Source organism: Fonsecaea erecta (assembly GCF_001651985.1).
Source record: "Fonsecaea erecta strain CBS 125763 chromosome Unknown Scaff2, whole genome shotgun sequence".
Classification (NCBI taxonomy): Eukaryota; Fungi; Ascomycota; class Eurotiomycetes; order Chaetothyriales; family Herpotrichiellaceae; genus Fonsecaea; species Fonsecaea erecta.
The window spans coordinates 1,557,065-1,576,255 of NW_017387245.1; the positions used below are offsets into that span (position 1 = coordinate 1,557,065).

Sequence of the window (19,191 nt, forward strand, 5' to 3'; positions counted from 1 at the left end):
TTTAGATAGAGATGAGTCCCGTCCAGAGGCCGCCCTTGGCAAGATTTGAAAGGAGATGTGAAGGTGCCACTACGACTTAGCTCGTCCTCGCCTCAAAAACAAAAAATTCTTATAAACTCTCACTTCTGACCTGACGTGGTGCTATCACCTCGGCTAACTTGCCATCCTTGATAATTATATATACAGCCCACTTACTCTCTGGATCGATCCACTTAACAACGTTTGTGAACGGCAAAGCATCTTTCCACCCAAGTGCGACAACCAAGTTGCACCCCTTGTTCTCAACACCTTGTATCAGAGTGTGGCCTCTCCTGACATCGCGACATTTCCTCGACTCAGTCGTCCTCACCTCGTCGGCAACCGGGTCTCACAAGTCTCTCGGCTCTGACTACGTCCTCACCAGCCCCGACCCATCGGATCTCCAGACCCCACCCTGTCGTGGTTTCTTTAGGTTCAACTAACTACAACATCATCATGCCGGACGTAAGTCTCAAATGTCGCGCTCTTTGCACATGGCGACGCGACTAACACTCATCACAGGTCAAGAGGAGCATCAAAATTGTGACTGAACAAAAGATCATGTGCGTGAATTTTGAGACCCAACTTCCACTCACTCCTGCCTCACCCTCGCATATCTACAGTCTCAACCTGCCACGACCGACCCTTCAGCGCTTGCGTTCGCTTGCCTGCTACTTTTCATAAGGCCATGTTCTGACACCGTGTTTACAGACCCGGCGCAGACAGTGGAGTGGAGGGCTTCCCCTTAAGACACTGGTCCATGAGGATTTTCCTTCTTCATGCAGATACCAAGCAAGAGATCGATGCGGACATCTTTGAGTCGGTAACATACATTCTCCACGACTCATTTGGTGACAAGGCAAGACAAGGTATGTACCTGGCGCAACAACCTCTTTCGCAGCCGGTGTCAAATTACTGACGACTGGCGATCGTGACAGTCTTCAAGAAGCCCCCTTTTCGCGTCGCTGAAGATGGATGGGGCGAATTCGAACTGCAAATCGACATGAAGGATCTCAGCGGCAAGGTTCACAGCATCATCCACGACCTCAACTTTGCCAACCCCCGGTATGAGACCAAACAGATCATCACCTTCAAGAACCCGAAGGGTGCCCTTCTCGACGCGTTGCGCAATTCTGGCCCCATTCCAGGAGAAACTGCTGCCAACGGTACGGAAACTGCTGGGAAGAAACGCACGAGCGAGATCGGCGGAACACAGCAGAAGAAGAAGAAAGCAGACAGCAAGGCGATTGACATGGACAAGCTGGCGGAAGGCCTTCAGAAGCTTGGTGAAGATGATCTCCTCGTGGTTGTACAGATGGTGCACGATAACAAGAGTGACGACTCGTGGATGCGCAACGATGCCGAACGTACGTGCAAACTCCAACCCTTCTCGTCTGTGTTTTCGGCAAATACATGGTTACTGATACTTGTTCCTAACAGAGGGTGAATTCCATGTGGATCTGTACACTCTCCCAGAGAATCTTATCAAGATGCTCTGGGACTTCACCACCGAGAAGAATGCCATTTCGGCATCGGCATAGCCAGGCTGTCAAACACCGTGCCTTCTGCATACGGGTAGAGCAAGGATGGCTCCGCATTCTCTGGCCGGCCCAAGTCTTATCTGACTCTTTTCTGGATCTTGAGCTTCGATGGCGAGGCGTCTTTTCGTGGCAAGAGAACAGGAAAATAAAAAGGGTTGGATCTTGTACCATCACATCTATGAACGACTCAGGCATGATATGGTCCGGGGTTTCCCATATGCCGACCTTTTGTTGCGTCTTGCACCACTCCCCTGCACACCTCTCTGAACATTTGGGAATGAGCCTGAACCAAGTGTTTCTGCGCTCCTGTCAACATTTCCAGGGGAGAGGCACTGGGGCATTCCGTGGAACAACGAGGGTGGTTTTGATCTTGTTTCTCTTTTCTTGTTTTGTTTCTCCTTTGCGCAGCGTCTCGGTGGGATGGCATGGCATGGCATGGCATGACGTGGTACGACTGCAACTTGCGACGGACGCACTGGGAGTTGGGAGGCAGGTGATGTACTCTACTATGGCGGCGAGGATTCTATTCAATTCATATCTCATGTGCCATTCATCCGCCAACCTACATAGCTGGTCGGCCGGACACCGCGATCGCAGTGCCTGCGAGCTGCCGGGATTGAAGGCAGAAGCTGAAAGAAACGCGGTGGGGGGAAAAGCATGCTCTCAAGGTCGTTGCATGAAAAGCGAGGTTTCTCTGACATATTAGGTGACAGACGACAGATATGAGCAACGTTCTAGGGACGAAACCCCCCGAAAAAGAAAGAACGCAGAGATGACCAAGCAAAGAAATGACATGAACTCATTTCGACGATGGGATTGATTTGATTTGATTTTTAACGTGTTTTTTTTTCTGCTTTTGTTCATTTGGGGATATGCAGTAGATTTTCCCCTGAATCCCCGATATTGCAGAACGCGAGTTCTTTTCCCCCTGCCAGTCAGGTACCTGGTAGGTATCCAAAGGTCTAATTGCGCTGTGGCCGCATCACATCACATCACATCTCAATAACAGCCCGCCCCGAGTCCTCATGTACCGATGAATTGATTGATTGATTGATGGTGGTGGTATCTACGTAAATGGATCGTAAGTGGTGATTTCCAAAGCAAGCTTCTCGGCTTGACTCCCAGGGTTTTTTTGTTGTTTTCTTCAAGTTGTTTTCGAGGGAACAGCGCCCAGTGCTTTGGCCGACTGGTGCGATCGTGACTTGTTCTGTGCTGCGCTGTGCTGGGCAGCCGCAAGTATGTACATAGAAACAAGGCCCAAGGAGGTCGAGAGGCCGGCCGACATGTGTTGTCCTGTGTTGTCGTTGGTATCGTAACGGAGACGTGGGGCGGCTGCTGGAAAGCGCAGATACCCCAGAGTGGATGGATGGCTTGACTGAGAAAGCACCATCTACCTAGGAATCTCCGGGTCTTCGGGTAAGGGAGCGCCAAGTTCGGATGTCATTACTCGTAGAGAGGGTTTTTTTCGGAGAATATTCCAAGATCAGCGCTGTCCATTTTTTGCTGTCGGAGCAACAGAAAGGTGGGCGGGATCTTGAGTTTTAAGTCGTTATGACGATGGATTAATATGTGGTGTGTGTGGAAAAGAATAGCATGCTTTCCAACATGCTTGGTATCAACTCATTGAATCACACGGTTTCTGTGGGAATGGGGATCAGCTTCAGTGCCTTTCATCACCAGGAGGAAGGCCCATGTTTACTCACTGTAGCAGCACACCTTCCAAGCCCTCTGCCCTTGCGCCTGATACCGTAGCAAAGACATCTCCAGCCTTGTAGGCCAGGATAGCGGGGATCTCGACCGTCTCCATCTCCGCAATCTCGTGGTGCAACTTGATGAAGCGGGTGGTGTTGTGCTTGTATGCAAGCATACTCAGCTCGTCTTCCACCGCAGCACTGGCACTCGACGAAGGATCGTAAATCATGACGACGACGACAGTCTCGTTGGAGACCTTTTCGATCGCGTCCAGGTAGCCGTTCGCGTCCACTTCCACGAACCTGCCCCAGGTGCGTTGGCTGGGGGAGTGTCGTCGGTGAGAGTTGTAGGCGGACTGGGACTGGGAAGAGAGCTCTTGCAGGCGGTTTGCTCGCCATGCTTTCATGAATTCCGAATCGGCCTCGTCATCCGAGAGGGTCATGTTCGTGTCCGAGTTCGAGGAAGGAGTTGATTTGGGCGATCCAGAAATAATGGTTTTGCGCTTGTCACTCTTCTCTGTGACGGTTGGGATCGCTGCTGCTTTGCCATTCGAGGTCAGGTTGTTGGCAAAGCTGGTCAATCGCTGCCGAAAGGTTGACTGTTTGGCACGGGCAAAAGATTGAGCATCTGCAATGACTCCCTTGGGGCCGGTGTTGGCATAGTGCACTTGTGAGGGCAGATGGTAGGTGGTCTTTGTGGTGGTCATAGTCGCCATGTTGCCGGCGGTGTCGTCGTCTGTACCAGGGTCAGACAGGTTGTCAAATGCAGGTTCAGGCTCAGCGTCGACGTCCGATCTGTCTTCGTCGTCGTCGTCGCGATCTTCAGGATGAGAAGTCAGGTGGTCACGGTGGGAGAAGTAACGGTCGGCCTCCTCACGGGCGAGGTCGGCCATGTTGTATATGAAGCGCCTCTCCCCTCTTTCGCTCAATAGCCTGTTGTTTGTAGGGCGGCAGGGGTGGGCGAGTGGAGAGCGGTTGAATGTTGGATCGTGTCAGAACGATAGCAGTTGGCGGAGCCGGTTGGTCGGTGTCTCTGTGACATAGGTAGGGTAGGTAAGGGGGGTCCAAGAGGCCCGTCTCAAAGTTTGTTAGACCCTGCTGGTGCTGGTGAGACGATGAGCTGGAGTTGATCAGCTCAAGAAAAAACAAATGCGGCACCAGTAGTGCGACTTAATGACAATGTTGGCAGTTTGAAAAGAGGTTACGTGGTGGAGATTGGGCGGAACGATGGGAAACTTGTCGTGAGACCAGAATGGACGAGGCAACGCCTGAAACACAAGCCTAACAAACCCTAGCGAGGAACCACGGCAGGACGGTGGGTCTAGACCAGGCTGAAAGCTCTTGGGCATGTAATCGTATGGACTGTGGCCTGCGGACCGGCAGGGCGGTGTTCATGGAATGCGGCAAGTTGAGTGCAAAGAAATGAATGAAATGAGTTGTTTAGAAGGAGAGAAATAATACACTGATAGGGGTCACCACTGTACACTTGTATCTGCCAGATCGAACGAGGAGCGATGGCGGTTCTTCTGGAGAGCATGAAACTTGTTGGCTACTTGTCACATTCGTCTCCTGATGACATAAGCGTCACACTGCTTCTGACAGCGGCTGCGGCGACAGTGGGCGAGGTGAAGGATGAGATCATGGGCTCCTAGCAGCTATGCATACTTGTGCCTAGCCCAAATGTAGGTACGGGTAGTACCTAACTTCTAGGTGCTTAGGGTACCAAGAGTGCCTAGCAAGTAGCAGCAACTAGCAGTTACATAGTTAGAACTTTGTTCCGGGTCTCTTCTGCCGATGCCTCCCGTCCGGCTGGATCTGCCAGATGCCAATCGTCCACTCCACACACTCAATGCCACTTGTTGCTTATATGGGTCAGACATTCCTTTGACCTGTCGATCTCGGACTTCAACTACCCTATACCAACCCGGGTAGCTCGTTGTTCAAGGTACTATAACCCTCAATGTCTGCTGGTCCTGACAAAAGTGAGTTCCCACTCAAGCCAACGGCCTCTCCTAAACCACCAGCACAGATAGTCACGGAACTTTTTCTATAGAATCGAGCACAATCCAGTCTCCGATCTTGTCCCTTCCGAGTCCTGCCTGGGCTATACCGGACAGAAAATCTCTCCCTCTCTGGCCCCCCCAAAGATTCATTGACGCATGGTCGATCAGTGGAGCTCCAAGTCAGCTTGGGAGACTCACTAGACCCGTAGCTATCTTGTCCTGCCAACTGTCAATATCCGTGCATTTTGGCCCCTGAAACTGCACCCATATTGTCGATCATCCTGTTAGTCATTTACTTGCAGGGTTTCAGCTCTTCTGTGCCCCGGTTCGAAGGATACTCTTCGATGAAAATATCGATTCACATCAATGACTCTTTCATTATTCGACAAGGGCCCAATGCCAACGGCGCACAGTTCTGCACAAGATCATAGAGGCAAACAGGGCCGACACTCGAGTATTCAAAATTCCTTGATCCCTTGATCCGGCGGACTTCGTGGTTTATGCCTAGTCCGTCTTCCAGCACCCCATCCAGCATTGACAGTTGTCAGTAGATCATCGTCTCGAATCTTACGATCCGCGGACTTCAATCGCCTCGCAGGTGGAGCTTGTTCAACGTCGTTGTTTGGCCTGCCCTTCCCGGATCCCTTTTTCCTCGATGCAGCCAGTTTCTCCCGCAACAAGATTGCTTCTTCCGGGTCCTCATAGCCTAGCTGCGTCATGGGCGGTGCCGCATCTTGCTCCGTTGGGAAACCGACATTTCTGGGCATATCCGGGTCATCCATCTCCAATGGAGCTGATTTGAGCGCGGCCAGGGTCTGCTTTGCACGGCCAGTGAAGTTGAAGGTGCCTTTCTCAGCTGTAGATGCGCTCTCACCGCTCTGGGTCCCGACTGATTGTATGGTAACAATCTCGCTACCCATTCCGTCCGTGTTGATACTGTCAATAGAACTGGCTCTCGAGCACCTCACATTTGAAGCCGTTGACGAGTTAGAAAGATTACTCAGTGCTCGCCCGAACAACCGGTTCTTTTTCTTCAGTGGATCGCTCTGATTGCTGCCGGCAGACTTTTTTCTAGAGTGCTCGTTCAGGATGTCTCGGATCGCACCATTGATTGCTTCGATATCTGCGGTTTTGCCGTGGAGTTCAGGCCGGACACCACTTCTTGAAGGCGCCGGAGCATTCTCTTTCGATGTCGAATCGTCCGTTCTCGAGATACCGTCCAGGGTGTGAATCACGGGTGGCTTGTTCACCAAGCGTGTGTTTCTGCCATTCGGAGACATTACCCGGAGCGGACAGTTGTCATCATCATATGAGCGTTCTTTTGTCTCACTTCGTCCCGAAATACCATTCGCGCTACTAGGAGCGGAGGGTCCTTCTTTGGCCTGCTCAGATGTCTCTTCCGCCGATTGCTGCTGGACATCCAGACGAGGGCCTGATTTCTCAACCGGTTTCTCTGGCATATGTCTGTTCTGTGTTCCAGTCCCGGCTGGCTCGGACTCTAGGTTCGCTTTATGGTCGCCAGGATTTCGTGGGAGAGGAATTGTGCTCACTTCGACGTAGTCTTTCGATGCGCTCCTTTTGACTGCTGGTCTTTCACTCTCCGCTGGACCCAGTCGAGCTTGTCTAATGAGATAGCTTTCAACATTTGCCTTGTGCTCGTTCTTGATCGTGGACCACAACCATTCCTCAGTGACAGCGGGGATGTGCAGATGTTGTGCCAGATCAAGCTTGTCCTTTTTAGCATTGCCAGCCTTACAGATCAGTATTGAAACTCCAGCAGCAAACATCTGCGAGTAAGTCCCCCCCAGTAGTGTGACAATCTTTGAGATATGCATGGCTTCTAGTCCGTCGAAGCCGGTCGCGTTGATGGTTAGATCCTTCAAGCATAAAAGGGGGGCACTCAGTATTTGCCCAAGCGGATATTTGACGGGGTGGATGAAAGACTTCGCAAGCATGCATTTTTCAAGCCAGAGCTCTGACACCGCCTGGGAGGCTGCCTCGATGCGTCCATTTGTCGTTGAACCGGACTTGCTCATATCATGGGGCTGAATGACAATTATATTGTTTGGTTCGATACCATTGAGATCGTCTCCCTCATTGATGATTGTCGCACCGTACTCGACTAACACATTTCGAAGATGTTTTCTCTAGAGTGTTGTAAGCAAGGAGCGGGGACAGCAGAGCCAGGCAAGACGATGGCCTACCTTCTTCTCTTCGAAACCTTTTACTATAAACAGGCGACCAGTTAGGAACCCTAAACTTGCAGTTTTCGTGCCGGGAGCAGGCTCCCCGTTGATGAGGTCGGCTTGATGATTGCCAGCAGCAGTTGCTGGTCGTGCAATCTCTCGAAGGCCAGGCATCGAGACCGAAGGCTTCAGCGCCGGACGCTCAACCTTTTTGGCCTCAAATCCAGCACCGCCCACAATGTCCGACCACATATCTTGAGTCTGACTCCCAAACTTGGCACTTGCCGTCCTCCGGAGCTTTCTCAAGGGCTCTGCACCGATATTATCTTCCCTCGGGCGTTTGCCCAGCTGAGGAGAACCCCGAGCTTTTCGATTCCATGCCCCAAGACCTTGTTCGGGAACAGGAACAGTAGGATGGTAGAGTCGCTCATCCAATTGCATGCCTCTTTCCAGTGTGTCCTTGTACCATTTGAGACTGACGACCTTCTTCTGCCATTGCATACCATATTCATACTTTTTGCCCTCGGGCTTGGCGGCGATGAGGTGGGTTACATCCTTGGTCAGATCTCCCGTGTATTCTCCGCCATTCTCTTTGACGTTCTTCTGCAGCTGGGCACGAAAAGCAAGGTCATCAAAGCCTGTGATGCAGATTTTCAAACCGGCCAACGTGGGCATCCGATATTGCTGTGTGAGGGCGTCGAGGTCCAAAGGTAAGTCGTTGATCCAGTGGTCTCGAACGGCTTCAATCCACTCCGGGCGTAGCACTTTTATATCTTCTCGTTCTCGAGCCACGTATTGATATTTCAAGGTGTCCGTGCTACCGACAATGAGATGGGTTGTATCGGAAGTCAAGTCGAGCTTGTGTTGGGCTCCCATCTGTATTGCAATGTCGGCATATCGACTCTATGGTCTTCGTCAGCATATAATCCGAAGTCAACCGTTTCAATTTGCTGACTCTGTCCTCTGGGCCGACTGAAGTAAAACACAGCATTACACCTTGGAGCGGTTGCTCGGCCGATCCTAAGGAACACAGGTTAGCAAGTCAGCAAAACTCCGCTGATGGAAATACGTACCCCGAGATTCGATTCTTGCCATACTGCATGGTAAGCATGGGTCACAGAGTCATACAATCCTACTCTCCAGGGAGTTGTCTCGAAGTATCGGCCTGCGAAACTATCAGCGAGCTTTGGCGGCGCCATCAACGTGGACGCGACGGGGGCGCGTCCTGCTGGTACAGAAACTTAGCCGACGTGGGGTCCACATCAGGGTTACGGGCGCTTGGCAGTGTGGGGTTTCTCCGTCGTGCCCCTGATGCCCTGTTGCACTGACGTCCCCTCACTTGTTATGACGTCGTGCTGCATTTGGTGGACGAGACTATTACCTGAGTGTCATCTCGTGCATCCGCCGTGGCTTTCTATCGATCTTGAAGCTAACAGTAAGAAAGCAGATCAGATCTCCTCCATTCTATGGATTCTAAATCTAAAACCAACTACGTATCTCGCCAACAGTTCATGAATTCCCCTTTAGGGACTTTGTGTGCTGCAGGCCGCAATAGAACAGAATCACCTTCAATATGGGGATTTTGCCTTAGTGATCACGTGCAGCCGACTTGTAAACTACCTGAGGGACTCGTGACAGGAACGGAAAGACGGAAACTATGCCAATCTCGCCATTCAAGACCCTACAAGTATATCCCAGGGGGAGCTGTGGAGAGGTGTGAAAAATAAATAAATATCGCATGACATGTCATGCATTTTGCACCACATGGCAACCGTGACGGGGCCGTCCGGTGCGTAATCCACGACAGTCAGTCAGATCTGATACTGGGTAAGCGAGCCGAAGAAGCCGCTGACTTGCCCAAGGGCAGACTGAACCCTGAAACCCACACGGAGAGCGCCTTCCCTTCCATCTGACAACGACCCTCAGGGTCTTTTCTGGAAATAAAAATCATGCCCACGACCGACGGGGCAGAGCGACAGGGCGGATGGTAGATACTTGTAGAAGTGACTAGTCGGTGTAACAAGCGAATCCTGACTCATAGGAAAGCTGACCTCTCCTGCAAGGCAATCCTTCCGAGGACGAGCTCGGAAGTTGCTCAGGCCCAGCCAAACGCGTAATTCCAGAGCATCTGTATGCAGTCTGGAGAGGTCGACGGCCGCTGGCTGGACCATTTCTGTGGAGATGATGTTTATGCAGGGTCAATACCAAGAATGACAGTGCCAGAGGCATAAGAATAAGCCATAGAGCCTGTGGCAGCGACTGCATTACAAAGAATGCAGGGTCAGTGACTCAGTGTGCACTAAGGCGTTTCGTCCTGAAATGCGGTTGTCGTTATCATCTGACATATGCTCCTTGTAGGGTATAATTCGTTAGTGTGAAATAGATCTGCTCATCCGTATTTAGAGAAGATGATGTGCAAGGCACAGGGGCTTCGGGAGACTGTGCCTGGACCCTGGGCTTGTTTTTCCGCTGTAGGGATTGTACGGTAAAATACACCGTAGTTGCCGGTGCTGTAGCTGACTCAACTCACAATTGTGACCCTTCCCCAAACTCCTGGTCGTTGAAAGAGGCAAGTACAAGCGGGGCATGGGCAAGGAAAGGGAAAGGAAGGTCTCGGAGAGCAATGACAAGCATGTAGTTTTCTGTGGTATTGTGGAGATGGTTTGTCCTCAAGCTTAGACCCAGATTCATAAAACGGACGGGATATGGTTGGGCGGCGAGTCATTGATGCCTCGAACTTTCTGCCCAGGCGGGATGACACGGGGGATCGTGAGGCCGCAAACCTAGGCATTGGGAACATTTGAAGCTCACAAAATTTGGATAGATGGAACACCGTCACAATCCGAAAATCGGCATGCCGTTCCTAGTATACCACCTTTTAACTGGAATCATACATCAAGGCCACCCATTCGATGACCGAACAGACACGAAATACGCAGTATTGGCGGAGTCGGGGAGGCGACGTGGCTAGCACGGGATGCGGGAGACTCGGCTTTTTATTTTCCTTCTTCGTGCCTTTTCTTTTCGGTTGTCAGTTGCTGAGGGGCGGTTGCTAGCTGTCCCACGACATCCGAGAGGATGAGCAGGTTGGAAGGGGCTCAGGAGGAATGATTTGAATTTTGCATTGCTTTTGTGGCGACCAACAGTATGGATGATGCCAAAGGGATGTGCTCTGTCCATGGTCCTGGTGACCCGCTGTGAACCATATGGTTCGATCATATCAAGACAGCAAGGGAAAGAGAAGTGGTCAGACGCCCAATTTGGCTCTTCTCACATGTACTGTAAGATTGGGCATAATGCAAACTGGAATGCCAGATGTAAGTCAGGCACACGACATGAGTAAGATGTAGTTATTAAGTCAAGGAGCCACAGGGCCACGCCACTTGCTCTCTTTCTCTCTCCACTTCGCAGCGGACGCCAGATTGCTGATCAGCAGCTGCTCTGGATCAATATCCGCCGAGCCGATTCGAAGGCAACCCGGTTGCTTGTTGAATCGAGGTGTGGGAGACTTGAAAAGAACAAGGTCTGCAGAGGTGGGGAGAGGCTGTCCGTGCGTCAAAACGATCCCCACAAGAAACCGGCTTCTGGAAGTTTGAAACGGGAGAAGATCATTGATGCTTTATATCATCGCCATCATCAACTGACGGACTGACGACCAACTGACGAAACAAACCACAAAGAGTCCCCCACCCTGCCGAGTGACGCCCACTACCCCCCCCAAGTTCAACCACCGATCCACCCACCACTTAGTCAAGGAAGTGCCTGGCGAGCTGGGAGTCTGGGCTTTTGGTTACCCACCGAGCCTAAGCTGCTTCGGAGCACCTGAGGCCTTTTGCTTGGTTCTCCGGGCCGGGCGTGCCACTCTCTGCTGTCAGTCCGCGTGTCATTTATTCCCACCATCTCATCCTCAATCATCATCATCCACCGTTCCGAGCAGCCCAGGACCACAATATCTCACTGGGAGGAGTGCTCTTGAAAACCCAGTCTGTCTCACTCTGGTCAGTGAGCACCACTTCCTTCAGTTCGTCGGGCTCCTTCATCTCGACCTTTGATTCCCGCCCTCTACTATATCACCCACACACAAAAGCAATGCGCCAATGACACCCAAGAGGGTCATTCCGGTGAACGGCACTCCCTGAACCCCGACTAGTTCCTCACGCTGCAGTTCTCCATTCAGCTGAATGGTTGCTGCTGCCACATTAGGTGCGTTCTCTCCACGCCTCCAGAGCCAAGCGCAAAAGCAGGTCAGAGTTCAAAGCTCGTTCCCAATAATTCAAATCAAAGTTGCGGGTTTGGGGAAAACAACGTGAAGTTGGCACTTACACAATTGCTCACGCTCCCCCTCCCACGGTTAATCCTGCTGCGTGCTACGGATTGCCCACTACCATCAACTACATCTCCCAACCCTCCTTCTGTACTGCTCTACCAGCGAATCTGACAAGGATCAATTACAGTTACCTCGAGTCAACCAAGCCTCCGCATTCGTCTTGCTCTTCCTCCCTGACAAGTTGCATAACCTCTGTTCCGCTCGTCACCACCACAAACCCGACCACTATATTGTCCTCTAGTTGCTCGCGAAGCTGGCTTTCTCACGGGAACACGCAAAACGATTCTTCAGACTCAACCTTCCTACGGTCTCTTCACAACCGGTTACTCTTCATCCGGTAGTACCTGATCGAGTGTCCCGACGAAGAAGTTCAGTGGGAACGGAGGACATGGTGTTCGCCGACGCCGGCAGGCGTTCACCCGAACGACGGGGAAGAAGTCCCAGTGTAGTCAGCGCTATAAGCCATCGATCCAGACACAACAGCAGTGCTCGAACTGCTCCTGCCCAACCCCCCTCCCCCGAGACACACCCTGCGGCGAACGTGACCCTCCTCGCAGATGAGAAGCCTGTTGCAAGCGGCAATGGCGTCTCTGTTTCCATCGCATTGGCGGAGCCAGTTCTGTTTCTGCAGGGGTTTGATGCCAATGATCCCTCTACCCACAGCACCACAATGCTTCGTGGGAGTCTTCTTTTGAGGGTGCAAAAGCAAGCGAAGTTGAAATCTATATCCCTGAACTTTCGGGGCAAGTCAGAAACGGAATGGCCGGAAGGAATACCTCCCAAGCGCGTCGAATTCCGAGACACCACCACAATCATGAACCATACGTGGTCGTTCTTCAATGCTCAGATACCCCAGGCCGAATATAGCTACGGTGCAGACATTGTCCAGCTCTCCAAGGGTGCCTCGGTGGAATCGAAAGAGGTCGGCGTTACGGCATCGTCATTTGACCTCTTCCAGCGTAGTGCCTCTCCCGCCAAAGGGCACCCAACTGCCCGAGACCTCAAGCGACTGTCCCTCCAGGCGAACCATTCGAGGAGTTTCGGCAAAGGGGACACGATCAATGGGGGGCCGACCGTCGCCCAAAGGGGATTTAAAGTGTTCCATCCAGGGGACTACGTCTACAATTTTGAGCTCCCACTTGACTCGAGGCTGCCCGAATCTATCAGTGTCGATCTCGGCCACGTCAAGTATGAGTTGGAGGCCCTTGTCGAGCGTTCCGGGGCCTTCCGTGCTAATTTGGTGGGCACGAAGGAGTTGACCTTGATCCGAGCACCCGCCGAGGGGTCTTTGGAACAAGTCGAACCTATTGCAATATCTCGGAACTGGGAAGACCAATTACACTATGATATTGTGATTTCTGGGAAATCCTTCCCGCTTGGCTCAACGGTGCCCATTGCTTTCAAATTGACTCCCCTCGCCAAGGTTCAATGCCACAGGATCAAGGTGTTCGTAACGGAGAACATACAATACTTTACAAACAACAAGAAGGTACACAGGCTGGAACCGACGAGAAAGGTGCAACTTTTTGAAAAACGGGCCGATGGACATAGTGTGACATCCTACCCCGGAAGTTCAATGCGTATTCTAGCCGGTGGTGGTGTCCCCTATGACTATCGCCAACGAGCTGCTGCTGGTGATGAAGATATCCCGCGAGACCAGACGAACTTGCTCGGCAACTTGGATAATGACGCCGGCAGTATTGGTCCCACTGAGATGGAATTCAACGTGCAACTGCCCAGCTGTCACCAGATGAAGGACAAACTGAGAAGCGAGCGATTACATTTTGACACCACATACTCCAATATTCAGGTCAACCATTGGATCAAGGCAGGTCTATTCCGTTACTTTCATGTACTCTGCGGAAACTAACCACGACTCTCAGATTGTGATGCGACTCTCTCGACCAGATGAGAACGATTCAACTAAAAGGCGGCATTTCGAGATCTCCATTGATTCGCCCTTCAACATTCTTTCTTGTCGCGCCACACAAGCCAATATCTCTCTTCCTGCCTACAGCGCCGGCGCTGGTGTTCCGGCCTCTACTGATGAGTTCGAGTGCGGGTGCCCAGGCGCTGCAATCAGAAGACGAAATACGCCACCCATATCCCAGAGCCGGATTCAGTCTGTCAATAACTCAACAGATTTTAGTGCTCCAGCGCCCGGTGTAAGCCGAAGCTGGACGAATGACTCGGGTGGCTTGACGATGCCGACGCAGGCACACGTGCACAACGACCCTAATGCTGGACAATCCAGACCTATCCACTTGCTGAGAAGCCCCTCGTTCAATCCACCCGCCTTTGACGACGACGAACCACCTCCACCTTTGGTCACTCCGCCTCCCTTGTACGATAACATTGTCCCTGGCGATTCGACAAGCGCATTGGCGGATTATTTTGCCCGTCTGGCAGATGAAACTTCTGACGAAGACGATCGCTTGGATCGGTCACGTGTAGACTATCCCCTTACTCCGGGAGGCCGGGTAAACAGGAGTATGGATATTCCAAGGAACTGGATGCCGCTGGGCACGGCAGCCAACACTGAATCGGCTCCATCAGGACTGGCATCCTCGACGTCAGTAGCAAATTGAGCGATTCGCTTGTTAGTTTTGGTCATCAACCAAAATGGTATGATTAACGAGAATGGAGGAATTTATCACGAATTTTGCAAACTGCATCTATGCTAGCGGGGCCTTCATATTTGGACCAAATTCAGGTTGGAACTGCAAGCAGACAGGTGTTTAACGAGATTTGATGACGAGGGAACCAGGCTGAGTTTCTTCGACAGGGGGCGGTAGGAAAAGATTGTCCTACTATCTGTCCGTAGCAGCTGAGAAGCAGACTTTTGTACTTAAATGTGTTTTCTGTCCAAGTCCAACCTCAATTGATACATGTGCTTTTATCACCACAAAATCAAGACGGATGGATGGATGGCACTCAGGGCGGAAGACTGGTAGCGGACGAGGCTTGCCACAAGCAAACATGCCAAGACCAAATGCTCCATCGCGGTCGGCGTGTAGCTACTGCGATGGATTTTTGGAGCTGCGAGTTTTGCTTAGCCAGACATTCACTTTTCTCTATTGTCCGTGCCGTGTGGTTGTCGTGGCAGATACTTGATGCATTGCGTGACATCAGACATGAATTGTTGATAGGCTTTCCTCACTCCGGTCGCGATCCAGCCATTGACTCCGTGCAGCGTCCATAATGGCGGCTGTCACTGCCAATTCAATGGCTCATCAGATACCTCCAATGTCCATCCCTACCATGCCACGCATACGCCCTCCTAGAATGTTAAAAGGAGAACCTCACCCTAATCAAGCTCTTCAACCAACGATCGTACCCAAAAAAGCCAATATAAAATGGGTTCAGGGCAAATGGCGGGCGGGAGGATCCAATGCGGCCAAGAATAAAGCAGCCACGCAAGACATTCAAGTTGCAAAGGCGCTCCGACATCAGAACCACGGTCTAGATATCTATGCCTACCGTCATATTCGAACTAATCAAGTTGTGTACAGCCTGACGAGGACTTTGCAGGTAACGGGCTCTTATGCTGCCACGCTCGCCAGTTGCTAACATTTTGGTTTCAGGAAACAAAAATCCTCAAGCAGCTGCTTTACCACGGCAAGAAGACTGTGCCTGCATCGATACGCCCGGATATGTGGACGCCATACTTCTCCATACACTTTCCACCTACTGCCGCAGGAGCGTTAGAGGGCCTTTTTACTTTCCAGAAACTCCGCGAGCTGTCGACGCAAAGACAACTATCACCGCCTGAAGACTTGATCAAAGCTACACAAGAGGACATAGATGTCGTGAAATCGAAGCTAGGATCTCCTGTGACTCTTCAGGAGATGGCCGTTCGTGATGGGCTCGTTGGGAAGATCCCCAAGCTTGACGAAATCCTGCCGAAGAAGTTACGGGCACGAAGATTGATGGATCAAAAAGCCACCAGTGTCGCCGACGCAGCATTTGTGCTTGACTGGATATCCTCGGGGCCCAGTCCTTGGGAGAAAGTGACGATGGTGGAAACAAACCGGCTGATAAACGCCTCGAAAATGACAAATCGAGCACGGAGGCGCATCAACAAGATACGGAAGGAGCTGGAAAGAAAAGCCGCAGAGATTCGAAAACGGGCGGCACTGGCTCTCCAGGATCTGCCCGCACACGAGCGGGCACTCCTGCCTCTCACGCGCAACACGGTCCAGCACCTCAGTATGGAGCACCACGGCATAGTCCGCGGACGTAGACTTGACGTTGTGGAAGGCGAAAACTCCAATGATCTGAAGGGGCCGAAGGAATACGATTCCGAACAGTTACGGGAAGAACTGAAACAGCAGAATTTTGATGTCTTCAGGCAACGCCAACAGGTCGCGAAAGCAGCGGAGCAGGAAGCTATGAAAGAATGGTTCAGTCGTAACGACGTCCCGGTCACCGAGGTCGGCTCGGTCTGGGAACAAGTTTCCGCCGCTAGAGAATCAGCTCTCAAGGCATTTGACGCCCAAGAAAGGTCCGACGGACAAGCTATGGAGAGTCAGACACCGACGTCGAAAGAACCGCAAGCGAGTACAGGCGCGAACCAGTCACACGGCACCATCTCGAAACCCGAGTGGGCCAGCAAACCGCGTGAAATCAAGATGTACTGGGCGGACTTGAATGACGGACTCTTCGCAACTTCCTGGCCACGAAATGTCGTCCACGGCGCCCTGGCACCTTTTGGCCTAGCGAAAGCTTGGAAGACGAAACTCGGACTTGATGACGAGGGCGAATTCCCGAGGGGAGAGCCGCAGCAACAATACCAGGCTGTTGTGTCCAAGAGCGTGCATGTTATGGGCAGCGGAGTAAGTGATGGGTGGATGCCCCAGGAGATGGCCAACGGACATACGCAACCGCCATTGTGGGAACAACCGCTGTCGACAGAGAACGGGGAAGAGACAGCGGGGTACCCGACTGAGCAGGCGGAGATGCAGGAGTTCGGAGCTGGCTCGCCTGAAGACAAAGTCGTATACAGGTCACCGGCGGAGCAGTATGAAGATGTGGTGGTTGAGACTAGGCCGAGGGGTTTGTGGGGACGGGTCAAAGGGCTTCTTGGTCGATGAATATCGAGACACAGTTGGCACGCAAGCGTCCTCGAGAGGTCGGAGATACGATCACTCCGCTCAGTGAAGGACAATGATACCCTGGTGGAAAGTGAGCAACCTGAGCGACGCGCGCGGGACATGTCCGGTAACAGCCGAGTCCCCTAGATTCTCAAAATGCTCAGCTCCTTGCGAGGCCAGGCAATAGGGCTCGCCGTGCTTACCTGTTCTGACTCTACCTTGGATTGTGGGATGGTGTATCAAAAGGCCGGTTGAATCTCTGCCTCCTCCCCTTCAACCATCTCGACAGAGTATTTGTGTATAGATATATAGGGCTGTATTACTACTATAACTACAGCCATTTGCGATTGCTCCTTCCCTCTCACAGACACCCTTAATTATCTGGGATCTATGTCTCCCAGTTAGATCTGACAGTCTAGCTCGTATATGGATACCTTTTCCTTGTGCTTCTGATCCCGGATCCAGAATTTTGAAAGCGGCAACGGAGCGCTGTATCAAGTTACAGAGGGCTCAAGGTTCGGAAGTGAGATTGCGCCATTATACAGTATCAGGTTACAGGCCCTTTCCTGCGCATATATTTCACCGTTACGCAAGGGCCCGGTACTGTACCTCTTTTACAGAGCTGTGTACAACTTGTACGTCCTGCAGACCAAGACCTTCTTAGCCTGATCAATTTCCGTCTCCTACAGATAAGCTTGAATTTGAAGCGGCCCCTGAGCCATAAGTAACCAGTCTTGTCCCCTGAATTTGGGTGATCTGGCAACGATCTCACATATCTCAACTGTGTTGGTAGCTCCCTCTTTTCTGAATGCAGTTGTGAAACCAACAGTGACTGGGTGGAAACGCCTGAACTGGTTGATTGTCTAGGGAAGATGCTCGAGCGCATTCACAAATCCCTGCCCAGGAACCGTTGCTGTCTGCTAAATACGGTCATGAGCAAATGATTATGGATTTCAAATTTGGGAAACCTTGCCTGTTGTTGGCCCTCAACAGACGTGAATGTCAGCCCATATCTCTCCCGCAACACTTCTTGATTTGATAGGATCTCTCCAATAGCGAAGAGGGCAGCGTTAATTCCCTCAACTTTATACGGATTCTGAGAGAGATATTTCTGCAGTTTCTCGTGGGTCTGCACCGATTCCTTATCTGATTTGACTTCGTGGCGATGAATCTACCAGTAGAACCCCCAGGCTTTCAAAATAGACTCCTGGATGCTCATATCACGGGCTGTAAGCCGCATGACATGCTCAGCTGATCTGACATCGGAGTAGAAAATATAGCAATCTCGACAAAGGGAGTAGAGTCCGACAACAGAGATAGCAAAGCCGACGGGATCCATCCAGTGACGGAGTTATTCGCCCACAGTTGCCTGGGAATGGGGCTGAGACGTTCAAACTGGAAGCTGTAATGACCATCAAGACTTAAAAGGTAGTTGTAGGGTGGAGCCAACAAACTCAGAAAACTTCGTGCAATTGTTTGTACATATGAAGAGTCAGCCAGGAGGGAGCGGCTCAGGCTTGGGTTTGGCAAGCGCGGGCTAAGTCGCCTGTTTATCAGGGCTGGACAACGTTCTCCAGATCAGGGTATCTTGAGCAACCCCGGCGTGACGTGGCCGGGGATGCCTTCGCGCAAGGGAGCGCGACGTGGACCAATTGCAAGTTGGATTGTCAATCTTGCCTCGCATCGGGTTTCGCTACAGCTACGCTTTTATGCTGCAGCCAATGTAAACGCGTGAAATCAATGTGCGGCTGAAAGATAAGAGAGTCTGGCCGGACGCTCCTACGGAAGCGCGGGATTTGATCAAGAAAAACGAGGATCTGGATCACGAGAAAACGAGGAGAACTGATCGATCGAAGAGAAATGGATAGGTAAATAGCTATTACAGTAAATCAGCTAGTTACGTCTCTTTTGAGGATAGACAAGTTAGTGCGGTTTTATATGCGGACATCTACATAAGCAGCAAACTCTGTTCATTGGTTGGACAAGGAGATCTGTGCTTAACGAGATGCAGCCTAGCTTCATTTCACGTTGTCCACAAATCATGGGGCCGAAACAATTCTGAGTACATATACAGTATATACTGTAGTGTATACATAGTGGGGAAGCCGGAATTGTAAACGACTGTACAGTAACAACAACAACACCGCTATCACTATAACTACCACTACCAACCCCTCTACATCATGTATGCCATAGTATTCATTGTTTGATTATTCGAGCCTCAGTACTTCTCTCAGAACAGCGCGCTAACTCCCTGCCTCATGTATAGATGTAGATAGGTATATGTATCTGTATACAAAGTACGAGTTAGAGTCATGTATAGATAGATAGA

At 51.4% G+C, this 19,191-nt stretch overlaps 5 protein-coding genes across 5 annotated transcripts; 3 read left to right on the forward strand and 2 right to left on the reverse strand.

Moving 5' to 3' along the window:
* Nucleotides 1-474: 474 nt before the first annotated feature.
* On the forward strand, nucleotides 475-1,559 carry AYL99_02322 (hypothetical protein; the record flags this gene model as incomplete). Its single annotated transcript, XM_018833838.1, has 5 exons — nucleotides 475-483; nucleotides 541-581; nucleotides 730-887; nucleotides 957-1,385; nucleotides 1,459-1,559. 5 exons carry the CDS (start codon nucleotides 475-477, stop codon nucleotides 1,557-1,559), a joined length of 738 nt encoding a protein of 245 aa, XP_018696462.1.
* Nucleotides 1,560-3,179: 1,620 nt separating this feature from the next.
* AYL99_02323 (hypothetical protein) lies at nucleotides 3,180-4,143 on the reverse strand (the record flags this gene model as incomplete). Its single annotated transcript, XM_018833839.1, has 2 exons — nucleotides 3,180-3,198; nucleotides 3,263-4,143. The coding sequence occupies 2 exons, from the start codon at nucleotides 4,141-4,143 to the stop codon at nucleotides 3,180-3,182; spliced, it is 900 nt and encodes a 299-aa protein (XP_018696463.1).
* A 1,568-nt stretch (nucleotides 4,144-5,711) lies between these two features.
* Nucleotides 5,712-8,534, reverse strand: AYL99_02324 (hypothetical protein; the record flags this gene model as incomplete). The annotated part of the gene is made up of 4 exons (XM_018833840.1): nucleotides 5,712-7,400; nucleotides 7,458-8,342; nucleotides 8,395-8,459; nucleotides 8,513-8,534. 4 exons carry the CDS (start codon nucleotides 8,532-8,534, stop codon nucleotides 5,712-5,714), a joined length of 2,661 nt encoding a protein of 886 aa, XP_018696464.1.
* A 3,620-nt stretch (nucleotides 8,535-12,154) lies between these two features.
* On the forward strand, nucleotides 12,155-14,354 carry AYL99_02325 (hypothetical protein; the record flags this gene model as incomplete). Its single annotated transcript, XM_018833841.1, has 2 exons — nucleotides 12,155-13,598; nucleotides 13,675-14,354. 2 exons carry the CDS (start codon nucleotides 12,155-12,157, stop codon nucleotides 14,352-14,354), a joined length of 2,124 nt encoding a protein of 707 aa, XP_018696465.1.
* Nucleotides 14,355-14,967: 613 nt separating this feature from the next.
* Nucleotides 14,968-16,859, forward strand: AYL99_02326 (hypothetical protein; the record flags this gene model as incomplete). The annotated part of the gene is made up of 2 exons (XM_018833842.1): nucleotides 14,968-15,297; nucleotides 15,351-16,859. The coding sequence occupies 2 exons, from the start codon at nucleotides 14,968-14,970 to the stop codon at nucleotides 16,857-16,859; spliced, it is 1,839 nt and encodes a 612-aa protein (XP_018696466.1).
* Nucleotides 16,860-19,191: the final 2,332 nt, after the last annotated feature.